The sequence below is a fragment of the Xiphophorus hellerii genome, chromosome 7, assembly GCF_003331165.1.
Source record: "Xiphophorus hellerii strain 12219 chromosome 7, Xiphophorus_hellerii-4.1, whole genome shotgun sequence".
In the NCBI taxonomy this organism is placed as follows: Eukaryota; Metazoa; Chordata; class Actinopteri; order Cyprinodontiformes; family Poeciliidae; genus Xiphophorus; species Xiphophorus hellerii.
Genome location: NC_045678.1, coordinates 20,124,267 through 20,142,089, shown reverse-complemented (window position 1 = coordinate 20,142,089; position 17,823 = coordinate 20,124,267). Strand labels below are relative to the sequence as shown.

The window sequence follows — 17,823 nt, the reverse complement described above, 5'->3', positions numbered from 1 at the left end:
AAAGGTTAAGAATTTGTTAGGTAAATAATAAATAAATAAATTGTAATTTATTAATCAGAGTAATAATTTACTAAAAGACATGCAAAACCTGGATTAATTTATACAAGGTTTCATAATTTGAAGCCTGCATTTCTGCTAGCATGAGGTCCTGTTAATGAAAACACTACATGTACAAACAAATGTGTTAGATACATCAAATACACTACATATCAGGAATGTACTTAAAAACAAAAAATACAACTTTTGTACTAAATAAATACAAAATGACAAATTTTCTTTAGATATAAAAATTAACAAAACAAGAGAAAATAATGCAAAGTAGTAAAAGGAAGAGCAAGGTAACAGAAAACAGTTACTTGTCTGACATAATTCCAGCTTAGTTACATTTTCAAAACAGTTCTAATGTTTTTTTTGTCTGCCCAAGATTTTTGTTGAGATTTTTCATATGATGTAATGCTTTTCATGTTTGGACTACCTTGAATTTACATCTTTACATCCAATTTCTCTTCAAATTACCTATCCTTGCACTGTACATCAACATGAAGGGTTACCATGTATATCATATTCAGCAAAGACCTCACTGAAAGTTAATGACAATAAAATGAATGAAAGCAGTTTCATCAAGAAAAGTTTGTTGGTTTTAAATATCTGACAATATTCATTCATGTCTTACGGATGCTCCCGATTAGCTAATAGTTAAAAATGTTCATTTTAGTTAGAGTTTTTCATATAAAGTGAATAAAAACATAAAAGGCTTTGTAAAATGAGCAAAACATGCCCGACAACATATATAAATAAAAATTTAACTTGAGATTTCATGAAGACTAGCAAAGCACAAACCTGAAATGATTAAAACCCTACAGGATATGAAGGTAGCTTAGTGTACAATCTATTTTTTACTTCTTTATTTTGAGGTCAGATTTTTTTTTTTGCTATAAGCCACCAACTAAGAGTTGATGTAAAATTTAATTTTAATGACATTTTTTGCTTGCTGATAAAAAATAATATTTTTCAGTTTAATTAAATAAATAAAAATGAATGAGAAAATGCCCGGAGTCCTTCATTTACAAAAAATATCTAAAAATGTTATATTGATCACATAATATATATATATAGTTTGTGGGTGAGAAAACAAACTTAAATATTACAGCACATAAACAAGAATACAGTTTGTTATAAAAATTGAAAAAGTGATATTTTGTTGTCACTAATTTTGATAATATAACTTACAGGTCATAAAAACCCCAAATTTAATTTTGTATTAAACATGCAGTGTTATTGTTCTTATAATTTTCTAAGACACTGAATTTTAGGAATTCATTAGCCGTAAGCCACAAATATCAAAACTAACAGGTTTAAACTTTGGAAATACAGTATATCATCATGTTTACAATTAATCTCGATAATATATGATTTTTAACTTTTTGAATTAAATTACTGAAATAAACAATTATGTCTCTATAGTGTCTTCTTTCATTTAAACCACTAGGGGTCAGTATACACACAGAAAACATGTTCTTCATAAGGCATGTAGTGAGATCAGTGCCACAGTTTTAGGTGCTTAGTGACAGTGAATGTATCTGTCACTTTTCTATTCTAGATAAAGACTTTTTCTCAAAGTGTGTTTTACATCACAATGGTAATTTGCTTCAGGATGTTTTTGGTTATGGTCATAAATGGCTCCATTCACCTTCATTTGAACATCAAGCAGATCCGTTTCCCTGTAAAGACAATGACAGAAGCAGTTCAGATGAGCGGAACACGATGTTGAGCATAGATTACATTTATTGGGAATATTACCACCTCTTGGCTTTGCTTAAGGCATCAGTCAGTGCTTTTAGATAAACAGAGTGATGCTGCTCTTGTAGCAGCTGGCTTTCATCTGTCCAGCAGTGACTCCAGAGTAAGTCCGCTTCTGTGGGGAGGTTTTCTCTCATGGGTAAGCTGTCGCAGTCGTCTTGCTCCAAATGATCAGACTCAGGAACCACGTAGCTCTGGATGAAAAAAAGTTTTGGCTTGCCGACCATCTTAGGACAAGTGGCACCCAAAAAGAGATCTCTGATGTTTTTGACAGGAAGACCTCTACCATACGAGTCCGTACCCAGAATATTGTCATCTAAGCTGCGGCTAATGATGCAGCAGACAAAAGCATCCTCGTTGCGACTCTGTCTGTGTTTAGAGACTTCTTTAAGAGTTTCGAAAATCTCATTAGCACCCAGCATGCTGTGGTAGAGAACGTTGAAGTGGAGAGCCTTAAACGTGTTTTCTAACATTCCTGAGGAAGAAAAGACAATATGAATAAACATGAATATAAAAAAGACATTGTGATCGGACAGTAAACAATCACTTTGTATATCACTTTATATAGATGTGAATAAATGTGTTGCCGCCTATGGTAAAGACCTTTAACATAATATGACTCTTATTGTGATCGCGTAATCTCAAACTAGCAAAAAAAATATAACCATGATTTAAGCTTTTCAACTATTGAGTGGAGAGAAAATAATTCCTTCAAATAAATAAATGTTGATAACAAAATCACCTTTCGTACAATTATTGGTATCACTGCTGTTAGTATTAACAGTCTGTACTAAAAACAATACCGACAACTGTTGAGCAAGCAACATTTAATCTTTTAAAGTAACATTTCACAAAGTTTGGAGAGCAGTGAGAGAGAGATCTTGAATCATTCCTGTTTGCAGTTTGTTCACAGTCCTGGGTCTTCTCTTCCACCTATTGCTTTTCCATAGGGTTAACATCTAATGGGTGACATTGCCCAAAAATTCTGTGCTCATGCAGATATATTTTTTCCACCAGATTTTTAATTATTTGATATTTTAAATTTCCTGGGTTTTCCAAAGCCATTGTAAGAGAGTTGTGAAAGACCCAAAGCATCACGGATCATCCACCTTACCCAACAGTGGACATGAGGGGCATTTCCATATCATATATCATATTTATAATTCATGGAAACAGAATGTGATGGATTAAAATTGAGAAGTTTTAAATACATCTGATCAACTTAAAAAGTTCATGAATTTAAAATCTTTTAGGTTTTTTTTTTTTTAGATTTGTTTAAAGCTGTGGTCTCAAACTACAGTCTTCGAGGGCCAGACTCCTGCAACTTTTAGATGCAATTATTTCTTTATAATTTTGTTTTCTCACAACATGTTAACCTTGACCTGTGTGTGGGGAGGGCCTGCTTTGAAACACTTATAGCTCTGAAAAACTAACAGCAATATACAGCATTTCAGTTATAATATGATGATGAAGAGGAATAAAAACAAGGTGCTTTGCACTTACAATGCTTCCACATTTTACTAAATATTTTGGATGGAAATCAAAGTTTTGTGTTGTTATTTTGGTATCTCTTCTTAAATAAATGTTTGTATCTCACCTCCATCATTACCTACACAGTCAATAATAACACAGACTCCTCTTTGATCGGCCCTTAAGTTGTACTGGTCTGGTTGACTCTAAAATGTAAAAATAAAACATACATGCGTCATTAATGCATCATTACAAACCCATCACAGTAATAAAGGAGCAGTCGGTCATTTACTGTGGACAAAATCATCAACTTGGGAGTTTTAATTATTTATTTAAATAATGCAAAATACAATTTTAATTGCCAAAAACCTTTTTTCTAGCAAATACAAATTTAATGAAAATACATGGGATAGATTCAATTGTATTTAATGTTAATCAGATGAAAAGGCAAGATTAGTTGTAAAAATACCTATTGATAATTAATCTAAAGTAAATAACAGTAAGGTGTGATGTAAAATATAACATATACCGTAATACCATTTTATACTGTATATAAATTGTGACTTTTTTCAATATTTTACTCACAGCAGCTTGACCACTGTGTTGTGGAGGCCATGAGTGTTCAGATGTTGCACCTGCAAAATGAACAGAGAATGAGAGACAATTACTGTCCATTCCTATTAGCTAAAAGCTTAAAAAGAGTACCATATAATGTTCAAATATTTTTATTATCTAACCAGTGTGCCAGGGCTGTCTTGACTTGGCACTTGTTTCTTGCACTTTGATCTAAACTAGACAAATACTTTCTATAATTTGTTTAAAGTGAAATTGACCAAAAGTCCTCAAGACATTTTTAAAATTATTTTTTCTTTTATATTTTTAATAGTCTTTATATATAAACGTTTGCTCAGTCTTGATATGGTTTGCAATCAATCACTGCACAAGACACTAAATCTTTTTGTTTAAAAGCTTTTTCATTTGGGTTAAAATAGGATTTTATGCCCATCAAGCTATATTTAGTATTTCATTTTATGCAGCAACAAACATTTGAAAACATATGAGCAACCACTGCATCTGAAACAAAATTGCCTCCTATGTTATGTCTTATTTTGCTAAATTATATTATGTATGACAGACACAAAATGATGTTGTCTCTGGATTTAGGGATTTTCATGCCTGAATAAGTTTATAATTGCTCTGCAGAAAGAAACCACATTTATGTGAAATTACTCTGGAACAAAGACTGGACTCAAAAACCTTCAATAAACCTGAAGAACAATCACTCGTCTGCTACTGTTAGCAATTAAATGATGCTAAATAAGGTATACATGATGACCATATTTTCTAATTAACCTTTAAAATCCTCATTATTATTTGGACAAAGTTAATCATACTCAGACTTTCAACTGAAATAACTGTAAAAAGAAATACTTTAATGAAAAATAATAAACTATTTTTAAAAACTTTGGTTTTAGCTAGACCTATGGATTTGAATAGAAACTGTGAACAGCACATAGGCCTTGGCAAGAAACATTTGCAATGTATGTTTATGAAACAGAACAATAAATTGTTGCATATTTAAATCTTCAGCTAAGAAAACTGCCTATAATTAGGTCTGTTAGGTTAAATTTACAAGTCTGTGACCAACTCACTCAACAGATAGTTCTGTTACATGGTCAGAATATTTTTTGTACTCCAATTTAATGCTTGAGTTTGGTTATCCACTTGCCTTCAGGATTATTGTATGACATCCTGCTCAACAGTGTTTGGCACCAGACAGATTTTTATACAAATCTTATTAAATGCCAATGAGAAATTGTATCAGCTAACCAACATAGATGAAGCATAGACATATTTGTAGTGTTTTGGACCCTCTTTTACTTCAATGGTGTACTGTGATGTTAACACCAGATTATTTGAGTTCTTTAAGTTGTGACTTGGGGCCTACATGGATCATACCTGTCATTGTGCTACTCTTAACCAATCCTGAACCATTTCTCCTTTGTTAGCTGGACACATAGTCCTGCTGAAAGAGTCGCTAAGTAAAACCCATTTCCATGACAGGGTGAATCTAGTTTTAAACAATGCAGAGGATGTGATACATTTGCAAGTAACATCCACTTGGAATGCAGGACCCGTGGTTTCCCAGCGGATATCATCCTAAAACAATGCCCTGCAGCTGTTGGGCTTGCATTTTTGTAATAGTGCATCCTGGTGTCACATGTTCCCCAGATAAGTAACACACACACCCACCCACAATGGTAAAGGTTAAACAGACAAGGTCACCTTATTGCACCATGGCCCATATGGTCCAAATGTAATGGTCATGTTTCCACTATTACTGTTTTTAGAGGTGGACAGGGGTCAGCATGCACCTCTTGATAAATCTACAACTGTGCCTCAACACACAATACACTGTACTGCACCGTTCTATCAAAACCAGTGCAAAAATCTTCAGCTTCATTGCATGCCTAATGAACCATCTCAGTCAGCTGAGAATCCCCCCCAAAACTGTTCGTTTTCACTTCCCTTTTTTAAGCACCTCGTGAATCATTTGAAGCATTTAAATACTAACTTCTTCAATTAATATTCTCACCTGACATCTTGTAAGCAGCCACTATATTGGCCAGATCAAGCCGACCAATATTTCGTAAACAGTCCTCAACAAGCTCCACTCTTTCGGGTGACACTGAATCCAGCTTCTCCAGTTCAATCATCACTTCCAAGAAGGTCTGTAACAGATCATGTGTAAGATTTTTCATTCAATCAAAGTGAAACCTTCCCACTGTCAAAGCGCATAGTCACAAAAGCCCATACACACTCTCAGCCTGAAAGTAAAAGTATATATATGGGTTTACCTTGATATTTTCTGTTTTTTCATGGGATAAAGTCCTGCCTAATAAAAATTTTATTTGCTCCACATCCTCCCTTTGGAGATTGTCGCTTATAGTAACCATCAGCACTCTGCAAAAAGACAAACTGAATTAGTGAATGAAACATCAACTGCAGACACTGAATGTAAACAAAGTATATTACCTGAATCTTGGGAGAACTTGTCTATATGTCTGAATCTTCTTTTCTATCTCGTTTCTGCCCACTTTATAGACTCGTTTTAGAATGTCGTACCGTCCTAGCTGCCTGAGGATGGACATTATAAACAGGGGAGGGTCTGCGTGAAAGTTTACTTTGACTCTTAAAGTCTCCCTGACGCAAGCCACGCTGCTGTCCGTGATCAAGCTCTCACAAAGGTAAATTGCCTGTTTACGTTCCCCAATGGTCAGATCCTCCGCGATAGCGTTGATCCTAAGGTCATATTCTTCAAACGGAGACATGCTGTTTTGTTGATAGAAGCAACTTCGCGACGACTAAGAAAAGAAAAGAAAAGCATTAACCCAACATGGCAATAGTTAACGTCGAGCTGAGTTTCGCGGTTGTTTTTGTTGTTGTCTCTAAAGTATTTACACGACGTGACCTACCTCACAGCTTCAGTAAGATGGTTGGAATGGAAACGGCAAACTGCAAGTGACAACGCTTTTGGGGAAACACCCAGAGTCCCGGAAGAGGACTACGTGGTGTATAGTCACAGAAAACCCGTTTCGGGAAAGTTAAGATTGCAAATCTTCTAAAAGGAACCTCAACTTTCATGACCGACGAGGGGGGATTTTTATCCTGCAAAGCGAAAGTGAAGGGACAGCTGACTTCCGGTTCAGACCCATTGTCAAGACCAACAATGCAAACTTCCGATTTCTTTGTAAAGCAGAAGCAAAACTTCGATACTTCAAAAGGACTTCAACATTCATAATTGTTTTAATTTGTCACATGGTAATTTTTAATATCTACAGTTGAAAGTAGAGCACTTGCCTGACACAGTGGCGGTGATCTGGCAAGAGTTCTGTACTAAGAACCACTCCCCAAACAAGGGCTAAAAGTTATGTTAGTTTGTTGTCTTTATACTTTATCAACAGTTTTTAAAACTGGAAGTTAAATTGCATGCCATAAAGGCGAGATCAGTAATATTAAAGAGCCCACAAATATTGTCCCTAATATGTCAGCTTGTATCACAGTCTCCAGGATCAAGTCATCCCCATTTGTCATAAAACGTGCAGATATTTCTTTCTGTTTCACAAAGCACCATCAATTTAATGTTTAAAACTCAGACCACAGGTTCATAAAATACAAAGTGCACATAAGGGCACTTTATCTTGAGCTGTCTACTGTAGCATTCCCACAGCCTTCTATGATGCAGAACTCCTTCCTGCTCCACCCAAAGATGCACATAAACAATAAGCACACACACAACAAGCAACAGGATAGGTAGCTGGGGCATGCTGGTTTCTGTCAGTGCAACATTTCCTCCTCTCCATGACTGCTTTCATGATACAAAATTTAACAGAAATTGTGATCTGTGATTATGTAATTTTCTCAAATGTCCTGGTTAAGCCTCACTTGACATTGGACTTTCAGGTAATGCTATCCAGGCCAGTCATATGGCATTGTGTGTGTGGCTACTCAACATGGGGTGTCAACTCATCATTTACTATACATAATAAAGCCTTTCTTTGTTTTGTTACTTGAACACTCAAGCGCTCCCTGCTGATGCTGTCCTGGGCTGCTGCCCTTGATATCCTTATCTAAAAATGCCACTGGTCTGAGATTAAATCAGATGAAAACCTTGAGTCAGAATAATGAATTCAATTGTCACACTGAAATTATTTTAGATATTGTTTTGGCTCTTCAGTCAAAAATTGACTAACATTTCTGTAGCATTAGCTATACAACTTGAGTGAAATCTCTTGGGTATCCTAAGCTTTTCATAATAATTTGTGTAAAAATGTTAAATATATAACAAGGAATACATTTAAGAAAAGAAGTGGTGATTTAACTCTTTTGCACAATATTGCATTTTTGCCTGTTATGCACTGTACTGTATCAGTTCAGACTTGAAATCCCGATTTAGAGTTTTCCTATGTCCGTGAATGCATCACTGCTACTCCCCCTGCAGATCGCCGAGTTCCGCTCGGTCCAGCCAATCGTGTTGCACTGTCTTTCAGCACCATTGCAGTGTGGAGAGATCATTTGAAGCTCGGAGACACACAGGGATCACTGGAAGGAAAAGTACCCGACCTGAGTGACCGCCCTGGGCAAACACATCTTCTGCCTCCCTGTTATACAGTCAATGTGTTACGGTTCGTTTGCCATTCTGCAGTCCAAGTGAGTATTAATTTTACACTCGAGCTGGGAGAAAAACAGAGAATTGTCCAGGTAGTCAGTCAGTCAGTGAGGGGGGCTGCTGGTGACTTGGAACATCATCAGCACTCTTGTGGATGTTAACCCGCAGCCAACCAGGAGACTTCCTCAGCGTCAGGTTGTGCCAGGACGGGTAGCTGGGGACCGCACACACACACAGCAGATGCTCCCGGTGTTGGAGCTTGGCTGCCAGCAGTCAGCTTCAGTTAACCGAGCCTCGGCCTGGTCACGACTGATGAAAAGCGGGGATGTCTACCAGCTGCTGACAAGAAGAGGCATGCTAACGGTATGCGAGACGAGCTAAGGCAGCTAACTCTTGTGTTCAGGCTCAGGTTGTCGTGGCACTTTTTGTTTTAAATAAAACCTTAGCTAACAATAAACTAACTGGCTAATGGAGCTGCGTACCTCTGAATCGTCAGTATAACTGGTTAGTTAGCTTCAGTGTTTTAGGTTAAACACCACAGTGTGTTGATAGTTTTATTTCTGACCACTACATATTTAATCTTGAATGTCTGGAGTGTATATGTCTTGTGTCGGTTTTTTTGGGAAGGATGAACTCCTCCGACGGCAGAGCTGGCTGTCTTATTTTGGAAAATAGGTGCGGAAGCTTGAATTTTCTCTTATTTCGCCAGTTTTATGCAACATTCATATCTGATATGGCTGCAGTTGATGTGCTATTATGTTAGTTGCATTAACAAAGTTACTGCTAAGTGAAGCAGTGCATTAGTGAACAATGAGTAGTCATAACATTGTGACCATTGTAGCTTAAGGTTAGTACCCCTCCTCATTTTGTAACAGTGTAGTGGTCTGCTAAAACAATAAAGCATGAACCATACTTCATTGTTTTATTATAGATGGCACTCTGTAATTTGCGACAGAAACATTCCTCCCGAGGAACCAGGATTCATGTAGGCTACGACAGTCTGGGAAAAGTGTAGGATCTACTTGTTTTCCAGGCATGTGTAGGTCTGTAAAAGAAAATAATGTTGAAACATGTTTACATATATATTCTCTTTAAAAAATATATTTCTATCCATCCATCCGTCTGCTTTACCGAATGTGTTTGCCATTTATTCATTGCTACATACAGCAATCTGACCATCCACGAACCTTTTAAATAATTTATCCATCAGCTTATTTGTTTATCTATGTCGTTATCCATCCATCTGGATGTCCAATGATCAGTTCGTCTGTTTGTCCATTCATCTGACTGTCCATCAGTCGATCTGGTTATCCACCTACCCATCCAAATATCTGTCTCATCGCCTTAAAGTCCATCTATCTCTTTGTTCATGTGCCTGTTAGTCTGCTTGTCTTTTAATTTTTTTCATCTATGCATTCATCCGTCCATCATTCATTCAGCTATTCTTCCTGACATCCATTTGTCCTTCCATACTTTTTGTATGGAAGGACATCTGACCCATCTTGGGTCAGATAGAGTATATATCTCACTATATATCTATTTAATCTGTTTGTATATCTATAACCCATCATGTTGTTTTTTCCACACTTTGTTCCTGTATGACTTTACCAATTTTCAAATATAGAAAAAGTTCCTAAGTTCATGAACTAAAAAAAAGATTGATTTGAAAATATTGAATTTTGACTGGTATTTTTGGATTTAAAAAATATGTAGGAGCTTTATTTTAATGTTAAAATAATGTTACTGCATGGCAACAGTTGCCTGGCACAAAGTAACAATTTCCCTATCAGGGAACAAATGAGCTGGAAATCTATTAAAAGCTCCTAAGGAACAGTAATATCACTTACTGTTTCCATCAGTATGTGATAGTCAGGTTCAGAAGCTTCTGTATTGTTTTTTGTGGCACAGAAGATAAATACTAGGGAAAGCATTGGCTTTTAGAAACGTCACTAACACTCTGTGTTGTTAAGTCAACCCTCCAAAACACTCTATAGATCAAGCCTAGTTAACCCTAAAGGCACAGAAGTATTCATATTCATCCAGTGTATATTGAAAGAATTTTATTTTATAGACCAGCCAGAGGGACTCTAAACACACACCCAGTAGTACATGGAATGGGTTTTAAATGAAGGCATATTCATGTGTCAAAATGGTCCATTCAAAGTCCTGACCTAAATCTAATGAGGAATTTGCTGCAAGTTTTTAAAATTGATACTCATAGGTGCTCTCCATTTCATCTGACCGATCCTGAGATATTTTGCGAAGAAGAGTGAGAGAAAATGTCCGCCCAAATGTTACCCAGAAGACCTGAAGCTGAATTTGCAGGTAGTGAAAGTTGTATGAACAATAACCGAAGGGTGTGAATATTTTTGCAAAATGCTGTCTTTGTTCTGGTGCCCTGCTAATGTATAGTGTAACTAAGAAATCTCTTGATGGACACTGAGGTTCCTCTGTAAATAAAGATGTCCCAGCACCGCCATGAGGCCCTTTGGGCATTAAATTGGCAGCTGTTTTAAAGCACATTGGCTCTGTTTGCCTAACCTGGCAGACACCGGCTGTTTAGGATGGAAAGGGGCCTTCAAGCAACTCTCCTGTCAACAGAAATGCATCATTCCTGATGGTGGTTAGTTTTACTTTAGTCAAATTGTTGTCTCATAGTGCAATGTTGTCCTTAGACATTTAATTATTTATCCTTTTTCTTAACTACTGAACCACTGAATTAATTAAACATGAGTTAAAATGATGACGCTCTACATTGATAAGCTGCCGTTACAATAATGATGTAATAGGCAAAAGATGCAGAGCTGAAGATCTAGATAATTCCATGCCATCTGCTGCTCATCGTCAGCCGCCTTCTTCCTCCTCCTCCTCTTCCTCCCTTGCTGCATCTCTGCTACCATGTGTTTTGGGACTGGGCTATCATCAGAGCTGTGGTCTATTTTAGACAGAAACTCCATTTACCCACTTAATCTGTGTCCCCGTCTGCAGGAGTTGAATTTCATGTGCTGCTCAGTGCTGTAATTTGTTCAACCCAGCATCTTTAATGAGGGCAAAGACTTTAATATACAACTGGAAGCTTCAGCAACAGGACCATGCACTGTTTAAGTGACTCCAGTGAACTTTCTGTTAGCAAAAGTTTTATTATGTATTTGATGTAAATAATAATAGTTAGGTTTATTTGCAGGTAGTCTATCTGGACCAATTGCGAGCATATCAATGTGTGTCTAAGCTAAAGCATCTCTGTTGATGTATTGAACCCTCACAGTTTGTTAGCTCCCTCCCACCACTGGTGATGCACACACACAGAGGATCAAAGCTGTAATTAGCCTGGCATGGATTAGCAGTGGGGACTATTTTCCACTGTACAGTGCTCCCTCCCACAGAGTCACACAGGCAGACACGAACCCCCACCCTCCCTTTCCTCTTCTTCGAATGGAAAAAAGACGAATTACCATGTTGTTACACACCATGAGGCTGAACATGTGAGAAACCTCACAGTTCTCTTTCAGCGTGGAGATACATTTGTTTTATTTCTTCAGTGAAGTCCGTTTAAGCATCCAAGTTGGTTTCTAGATTTCCTCACAAGTCATTAAAGGCCATTTTAGTTTTTGTTGCACTCAGTCAGCTGGACGTGTAGTTGGCATGCAGGGAGAGCAATGCCACTGCTGACTCATTGCACTTCCAGATATGAAGTGTGTGTTGGCTGTTTCAGATATACATGCTGCTTTGTGAGCCGAACAGCAGTTCACAGGAGGAAGAACAGCAGGATGTGTGTTGTCTCCTGCAGCAAGGACTTCCACTATAAGTTACTGTTTAACCTTCATGTTCTTTAGTTTGTCTTTGGTGTGCTAGACAAACTAAAGTCAGGTACTCACACAATGTTCAATTTAACTTTTTCAATTTTACTTTGAAGTAAGAAAGAATGTGGTTTTTGAGGATAGGTCCAGTTACATGATGGAGATGACCATTCAGGGCTGCTTTTAAAGTTTTTTTTAACACTTAGGCTAACCTTAGATTGAACACAAAACACTAAAACTGATTTTTTTTTCTCAAAATTTCAACATGTGTGAACAAAGTTTACTCCACAAGAATCCACCTGTCTAGTCAGTCATGCATTGAACATCCTAGAGTCCAAATGACAGTGCAGCCCCAGAAACTTGGATTTCTTCCATTTTTGCAGAAAAATGTAACATAATATCCAAATTTTATCAACAGACAGAAACGTCCAGGATTGTTGACCCCCCACATAAAAATGGAGGAAGGTTTGTGAATACACTTTTTAAAAAAATGAAAGAACTATAAAAGCATGTTTAAATTATATTTCATAAGATACAATCAACAATGGTTTAGGAAGACATGTTTATGAGTGTTGGGACTGTTTTCTGAATTTAATGCAGTAAAAATGATTGAATAAGCAACTTTTAGTTTGGCTTTAAAATGTAGTGGACACAAGGTTGTTGGTCAAGGGGAACTTCTACCTTCTTGCCAATACAATTAAATTGCTATAGGAAGACAGATTAATAAGGTAGAGACAAATGGAAATCCTTAAATAAACAAATATACAAAGTTTAAGTATGTGGGTGCAAAATCTTTTTCCTTGAGGATATAAAATGGCAGTAAGGGTTAGGTAAGAAGCAGGGTAACAATCTGGGTTCCTGGCACATTCCATGTTCCTTTGGTATCAAAGTAATATCTTTGTTATTGTTCTGGTGTGAAGGACAAGTGCTTGATTGTGCTACAGGCTTTTCACCTGCCTTGGTTCCTTTTGGTCAGTGCTGCGTTTGCATCTCTCCATTATTCATGCAGTTCTGTGTTGTTGGATCAAGTGGTTAAAGTTTAATCCACTTCTCTGTCTGTCCTCAGTGAATAGATGACTCTCTACAGGTATTTCCGTCACGTGCTAAGCCCTTCGATAAATTATTGATAATAAATGTAAAGTATAAAGATCTTTGGTGATGTTTGTTTTAACACTTTGTGAACATGCTGATGGCTAAAGAATTAATCTAAATAATGCCTTTACCAAGCATTTCTTGTGACTGCTTTTGTGTGAAATATTTTTTTTTTTCCCTTTGGTTGGACTTTTTTCAAACTTTGGAATCATTGACCAACATGAACATATATGGAGCCCAAACATTTAAACTCTAATTTGTTGTTTTTTGTGTTCCCGTATACACAAATCAGATACTTACAGTAAAGAAAGTATTTCTTCTGAAACCAGTCGCTATTCCCCTTTGGTGATAAACTCAGACCAAGCAGAGGAATCTCAGCAGTTCATTGATTAATGCACGCTAAAAGCAAAGTGGCGTCATGGAATCAGCTGAGGGACAACAGCGTAAATTGTCGGAGAGGCATTTTCCACTATTCATGTCCTCCCTCACACACACACACAGTTTCAGCTCAATCATTTAAACTACATATGAAACGCTTGCTCTCACAAATGTTTAATATTTAAACAAGTTTTTTTAGCAAAGTGTTGTGATGTTTCTTGTCCTGAGGTGATACCTTGAGAGTATATATGATTTCTGAATTAACAATACTTTTATTAGGAGAGGGGAAGCTGTGTTCTTGATGTACACTTGTTCAGATACTTCATAGCTTTATATGAAAAAACAAAAACATTACGGAAAGTTGACTAATATTTAAAGGCAACATATTCCAAAATTTGGGAGGTACAATAGAAAAAGCTCTATCTCCTCATTGACTACTAAGGTATTGATAAGCCAACATTTGGATTTGAAAGTTATTCCATGATGCAGAGGGAACCAAAGAAGGGAAGAGAAGATTGGAGAGATGTATTTATGCCTGTATACTAGTTACGATGGGCAGCAACACTTTGAACAAGCTGAAGACGTGAAAGGGATGCTTGACTGACACTAGCATAAAGTGCATTGCAGTAGTCAAGACGAGATAAGATAAAGGTGTTTGTTCTCTCCAAGTCAAGCCTTGAAAAAAACTGGCTTGGGTTTTTCTATTTGCCTTAGCTGCAAGAAAGTTTTTTTTTCCAAAATGGAGCTGATTTGTTTATGAGGTGTAAATTCCAGGATCATAATTATTCACAGATTTATTGCATGTTGATGGATGAATTATTTGAGACAACCAAAATTAATAAGCAGGTTGTGTGAGATACTATTAGGCCTGAATAAAATGACTGCTGGTTAGCTTTTATAGAAGTTCCAAAAATGTATAATTATGCAGGCCTTGATGTCTAGAAGGTAAATTTTATTGGGTCTTGAAACATAATCTTAATCTGTTTGATTTAGCCATATGCTCCATTTTTTATTTCATAGTATTAGTCCAAAATGGATTCAATGAAATTCTAAATATGTTTGAATTAAATTTATATCTTGTATTGTGTGCGTGCATTTAATTTTAAAAATATTTTTAATGTATTGTCTCTTTATGGGGTTATTTAGTTTCTTAAATAGTTTTTATTTGTCACACTCTATACTTCTGAGAGTGTTTGTCTACCTTTAGTTGGATCTCTTTGTCATAATTATTTCCATAATATAATCTCCTCAGGCCTTCAAATAAACTTCACTGCTGTTACCTGCACATTTCTCTTGTCCTTTCCAATTTGTTTTTCATTTCCTTCTGTTTTTATCTTACATTAAGCTCTTTATGTAATTGTTTTGCCATGTATGAATAATTTGCTAACAGATAAAACATAACCTAAGTGATCATTGTGTAAAATGAGCAAATGATTCACTCCTAAGTCATAGAAAAACTCTCTCTGCTCTTGGCCAAGTTTGATAAACAATTTTTCTGCTTGTAGAAAAAACAGTTTGTTTTAGCTCTAATTCTACTTCCCATTGAAAAGTTGCAGGTGGTACTTTCACCAAAGCATTTCTCAATTTGTCGTTCTTGTGTGAAGGGAAAACTGAACACTTTACTGGTGACTTTAATGCATGTTAAGTGATAAAACTGGAAGATCATGCCAACATCTCCTCCCCATATCTGACATTGTGTATGTGGAGGGGAACATATGTTCTATATGTATCTTTAGGATAGAATGCTAAGTCCAGACAGGCGCCTATAGGAACATTCATCCTCAGAGTCTTTGCTTCCTTTTGGTCTGCTTTCTGTTTTCCTGCTCCGTTTGCCAGTCACGACTGGCTCTCCTTCTGAAGTTGAGCCGATGCCAAAGCCGGGTTGATTCCAGAAAGCCTTTGAGTTATTGCCAGGTATATTTTTTTGTGATATGATGGCAAAAAAGGGGAAGGAAAATGGAGTTGTTTAGTGGAGCGATGCATGCAAGAGTTTGCAACCTAGTCTGTCAAATATACAAGAAAAACCCGGGACCTTAAAGGTAGTTTATATAATTCCATAATTTTTAGATGTCTGGCAGTTCAGTGCCTGCAGTGATTGGGTATTTCATTAGGAATAAACTGTCTGGCCAAACCTCAGTGGTTAATGCACATTTTCTTGGCTAAGGTTGCTTGCAGAACTCTGTCATTGTCCTGCTAATGTAATTTCTTTGCCTCATTCCAGCACTATGACTGGAGCCAACTGTAGCCCACTCTGTTGTTCTTTTCCATATAACCTTAGTTAGTTTAATTTTTCTAATGCATATATTCAGTAAAAGGAGCTTAATGTCCTCTGGGTGGATTGGAGACCTCACAGCATCCTTGGTGTTCCAGCTACCCCTCTCTTGTTTGTCCCCTGGCCTGTGTTAAATGTCTCTGCATGCCACAAAACCTCAAGGTGGCCCATTGTTAGACATGCTGAGCAGCTTATGTAGCTGTTCTTTCCACATCCCCCGGACCCCCTTTTTTTCTGAAGTATGAGACGTCATGCACGCTTAGTCAGCAGCAGGGCTAAACACTGCGGGATTAGCGGTCATGTGGCTGGTATTACGATTTCTATCAAGTCTATCATAAATAAATCCCTGAAATTAAAGACTCAGTTAATTTGTTTAATCCAGAGTTTGGCAGATTATATTTAAAAACATAAAACATCCACATTTACCTTTCAGTATTTTGGTGGTTAATGTTCAGCCTCTGAATGCAAATACTGTATTTATTAGCTGCAAAATGCATTGTTAGTAACACAACATCCAGATTCAAATCATTTCAGTGTGGGTCCTCCCTGAGAGGGAATGGCTCAGTACCAGGCCTCTGTGGAGCTGCAGGACATGCAGGTGAAGGAATTCAGACATTGAATTCAGGTGTGTCGGTAAAGGGATGATGGATGAATAGAGTGGACCGTCACCCATTTTGCAATTCAGTATTTGCAGTAACGGTGGATTTTTCTTTGAAACTTGCCTCCAAATTATTTGTGGAAAATACACCCATTTGGTCCCCGTGGGTATTAATGCATATTATTATATGTTTGAACTAATAAACAGTCTGTTATAAGCATTTTTAGAGTGGGTCTGAAGTATTTGCAGATATATATTAGCTATTTGTGGGGGGAGGATTACCACTAGGGGTCCACTATAGTTCAGAAGGACTGAACTCATGAATCCCTTCATTAGTAGATTCTCTTCCATAAATCCTCCCATCAGCTGTGAAAGCTTCTTTGTGAGTGCTAGTAAAAAAAAAAAAAAATCCCCACAGCATTATACTACCACCACCATTCAGGACCAGGACGGTGTGTTCATTGTGGTGCTCACTGTGGTTTTCCACGACACTATAGTTTTTTCTTTTCATTTATAAAAAATGTGAAAATTATGTGATATTTTCCTTCCACTTCACAATTGTGCACTACTTTGCATTTGTTACATAAAATCCCATTAAAGTAAGTTCAAGGGTTATGAATACCTTTGCTAGGCCCAGCATCCGGTAGCCAGGTGTGTATCCACACATCATTTGCATCAGAAGCATTTGTATGCCCCAGTTTGTGGAGCGGTGGAGGCAGGGGAACAGGATGTTGTTAGCAGTCACCTGTGCTGTTTCTGGCCCAGTCTAATTGGTGGAACTGCGTGTGTGTGTATGTGTGTTTGACTGCAACACAGCCCATCCCAACACTTCTGGCCCTCCAGCTGCAGCAGAGCTAATTTTAGCTCTGGATGTGCGTACGCCTCAGTTCCCAGAGCCTGGCCTATGAGGGAGGAGGACGGGATGAAGGAGGCACAGCAGCCAAGTTCATTCTCTGGATCTACCCACATAATCATCCTTATAAAAGATTATAACCCTGTTACGAGTCTGACATGTATGTTTGCAGAGAAGTAGTTTCCCATGTCTTTGTCATTGTGTCCTTTGGATAGGCGTATTGATTTGCTCAGGGACATATTGACTTCAGTCACAGTGGCCTGTCAGTTGTTGACCTTTACTCTCAAAGTCTTTTAACTCAGTTAGAATTTCATAGAGGCGTATGACTACCTGTCTGCCCTTCTGTCTTTCTAGCCATTTGTCATCTTTATTCCTGTCGGAAGTCTTGACTCT

The 17,823-nt window shown here is 37.2% G+C and overlaps 2 protein-coding genes across 5 annotated transcripts in view; one reads left to right on the top strand and one right to left on the bottom strand.

Moving 5' to 3' along the window:
* Nucleotides 1-18: 18 nt before the first annotated feature.
* On the bottom strand, nt 19-6,996 carry cflarb (CASP8 and FADD-like apoptosis regulator b). Its single transcript, XM_032567084.1, has 8 exons — nt 6,747-6,996; nt 6,307-6,635; nt 6,129-6,234; nt 5,867-6,002; nt 3,856-3,905; nt 3,398-3,476; nt 1,804-2,275; nt 19-1,721 (listed from the first exon to the last, which is right to left on the bottom strand). The coding sequence occupies exons 2-8, from the start codon at nt 6,600-6,602 to the stop codon at nt 1,592-1,594; spliced, it is 1,269 nt and encodes a 422-aa protein (XP_032422975.1). The 5' UTR covers nt 6,603-6,635; nt 6,747-6,996; the 3' UTR covers nt 19-1,591.
* LOC116722786 (protein FAM126B) overlaps nt 6,502-17,823 on the top strand; it is a 48,704-nt gene continuing 37,382 nt past the window's right edge. Inside the window, exons 1-2 of one of the 4 annotated variants that reach the window (XM_032567081.1) lie at nt 6,502-6,518; nt 8,322-8,481. The gene's annotated coding sequence lies outside the window, so the exon portion shown is untranslated. Of the gene's footprint in view, nt 6,519-8,303; nt 8,482-8,608; nt 8,804-17,823 lie in introns of those variants that run through there. The other 3 variants (XM_032567082.1, XM_032567080.1, XM_032567083.1) reach the window with 3 other exon arrangements.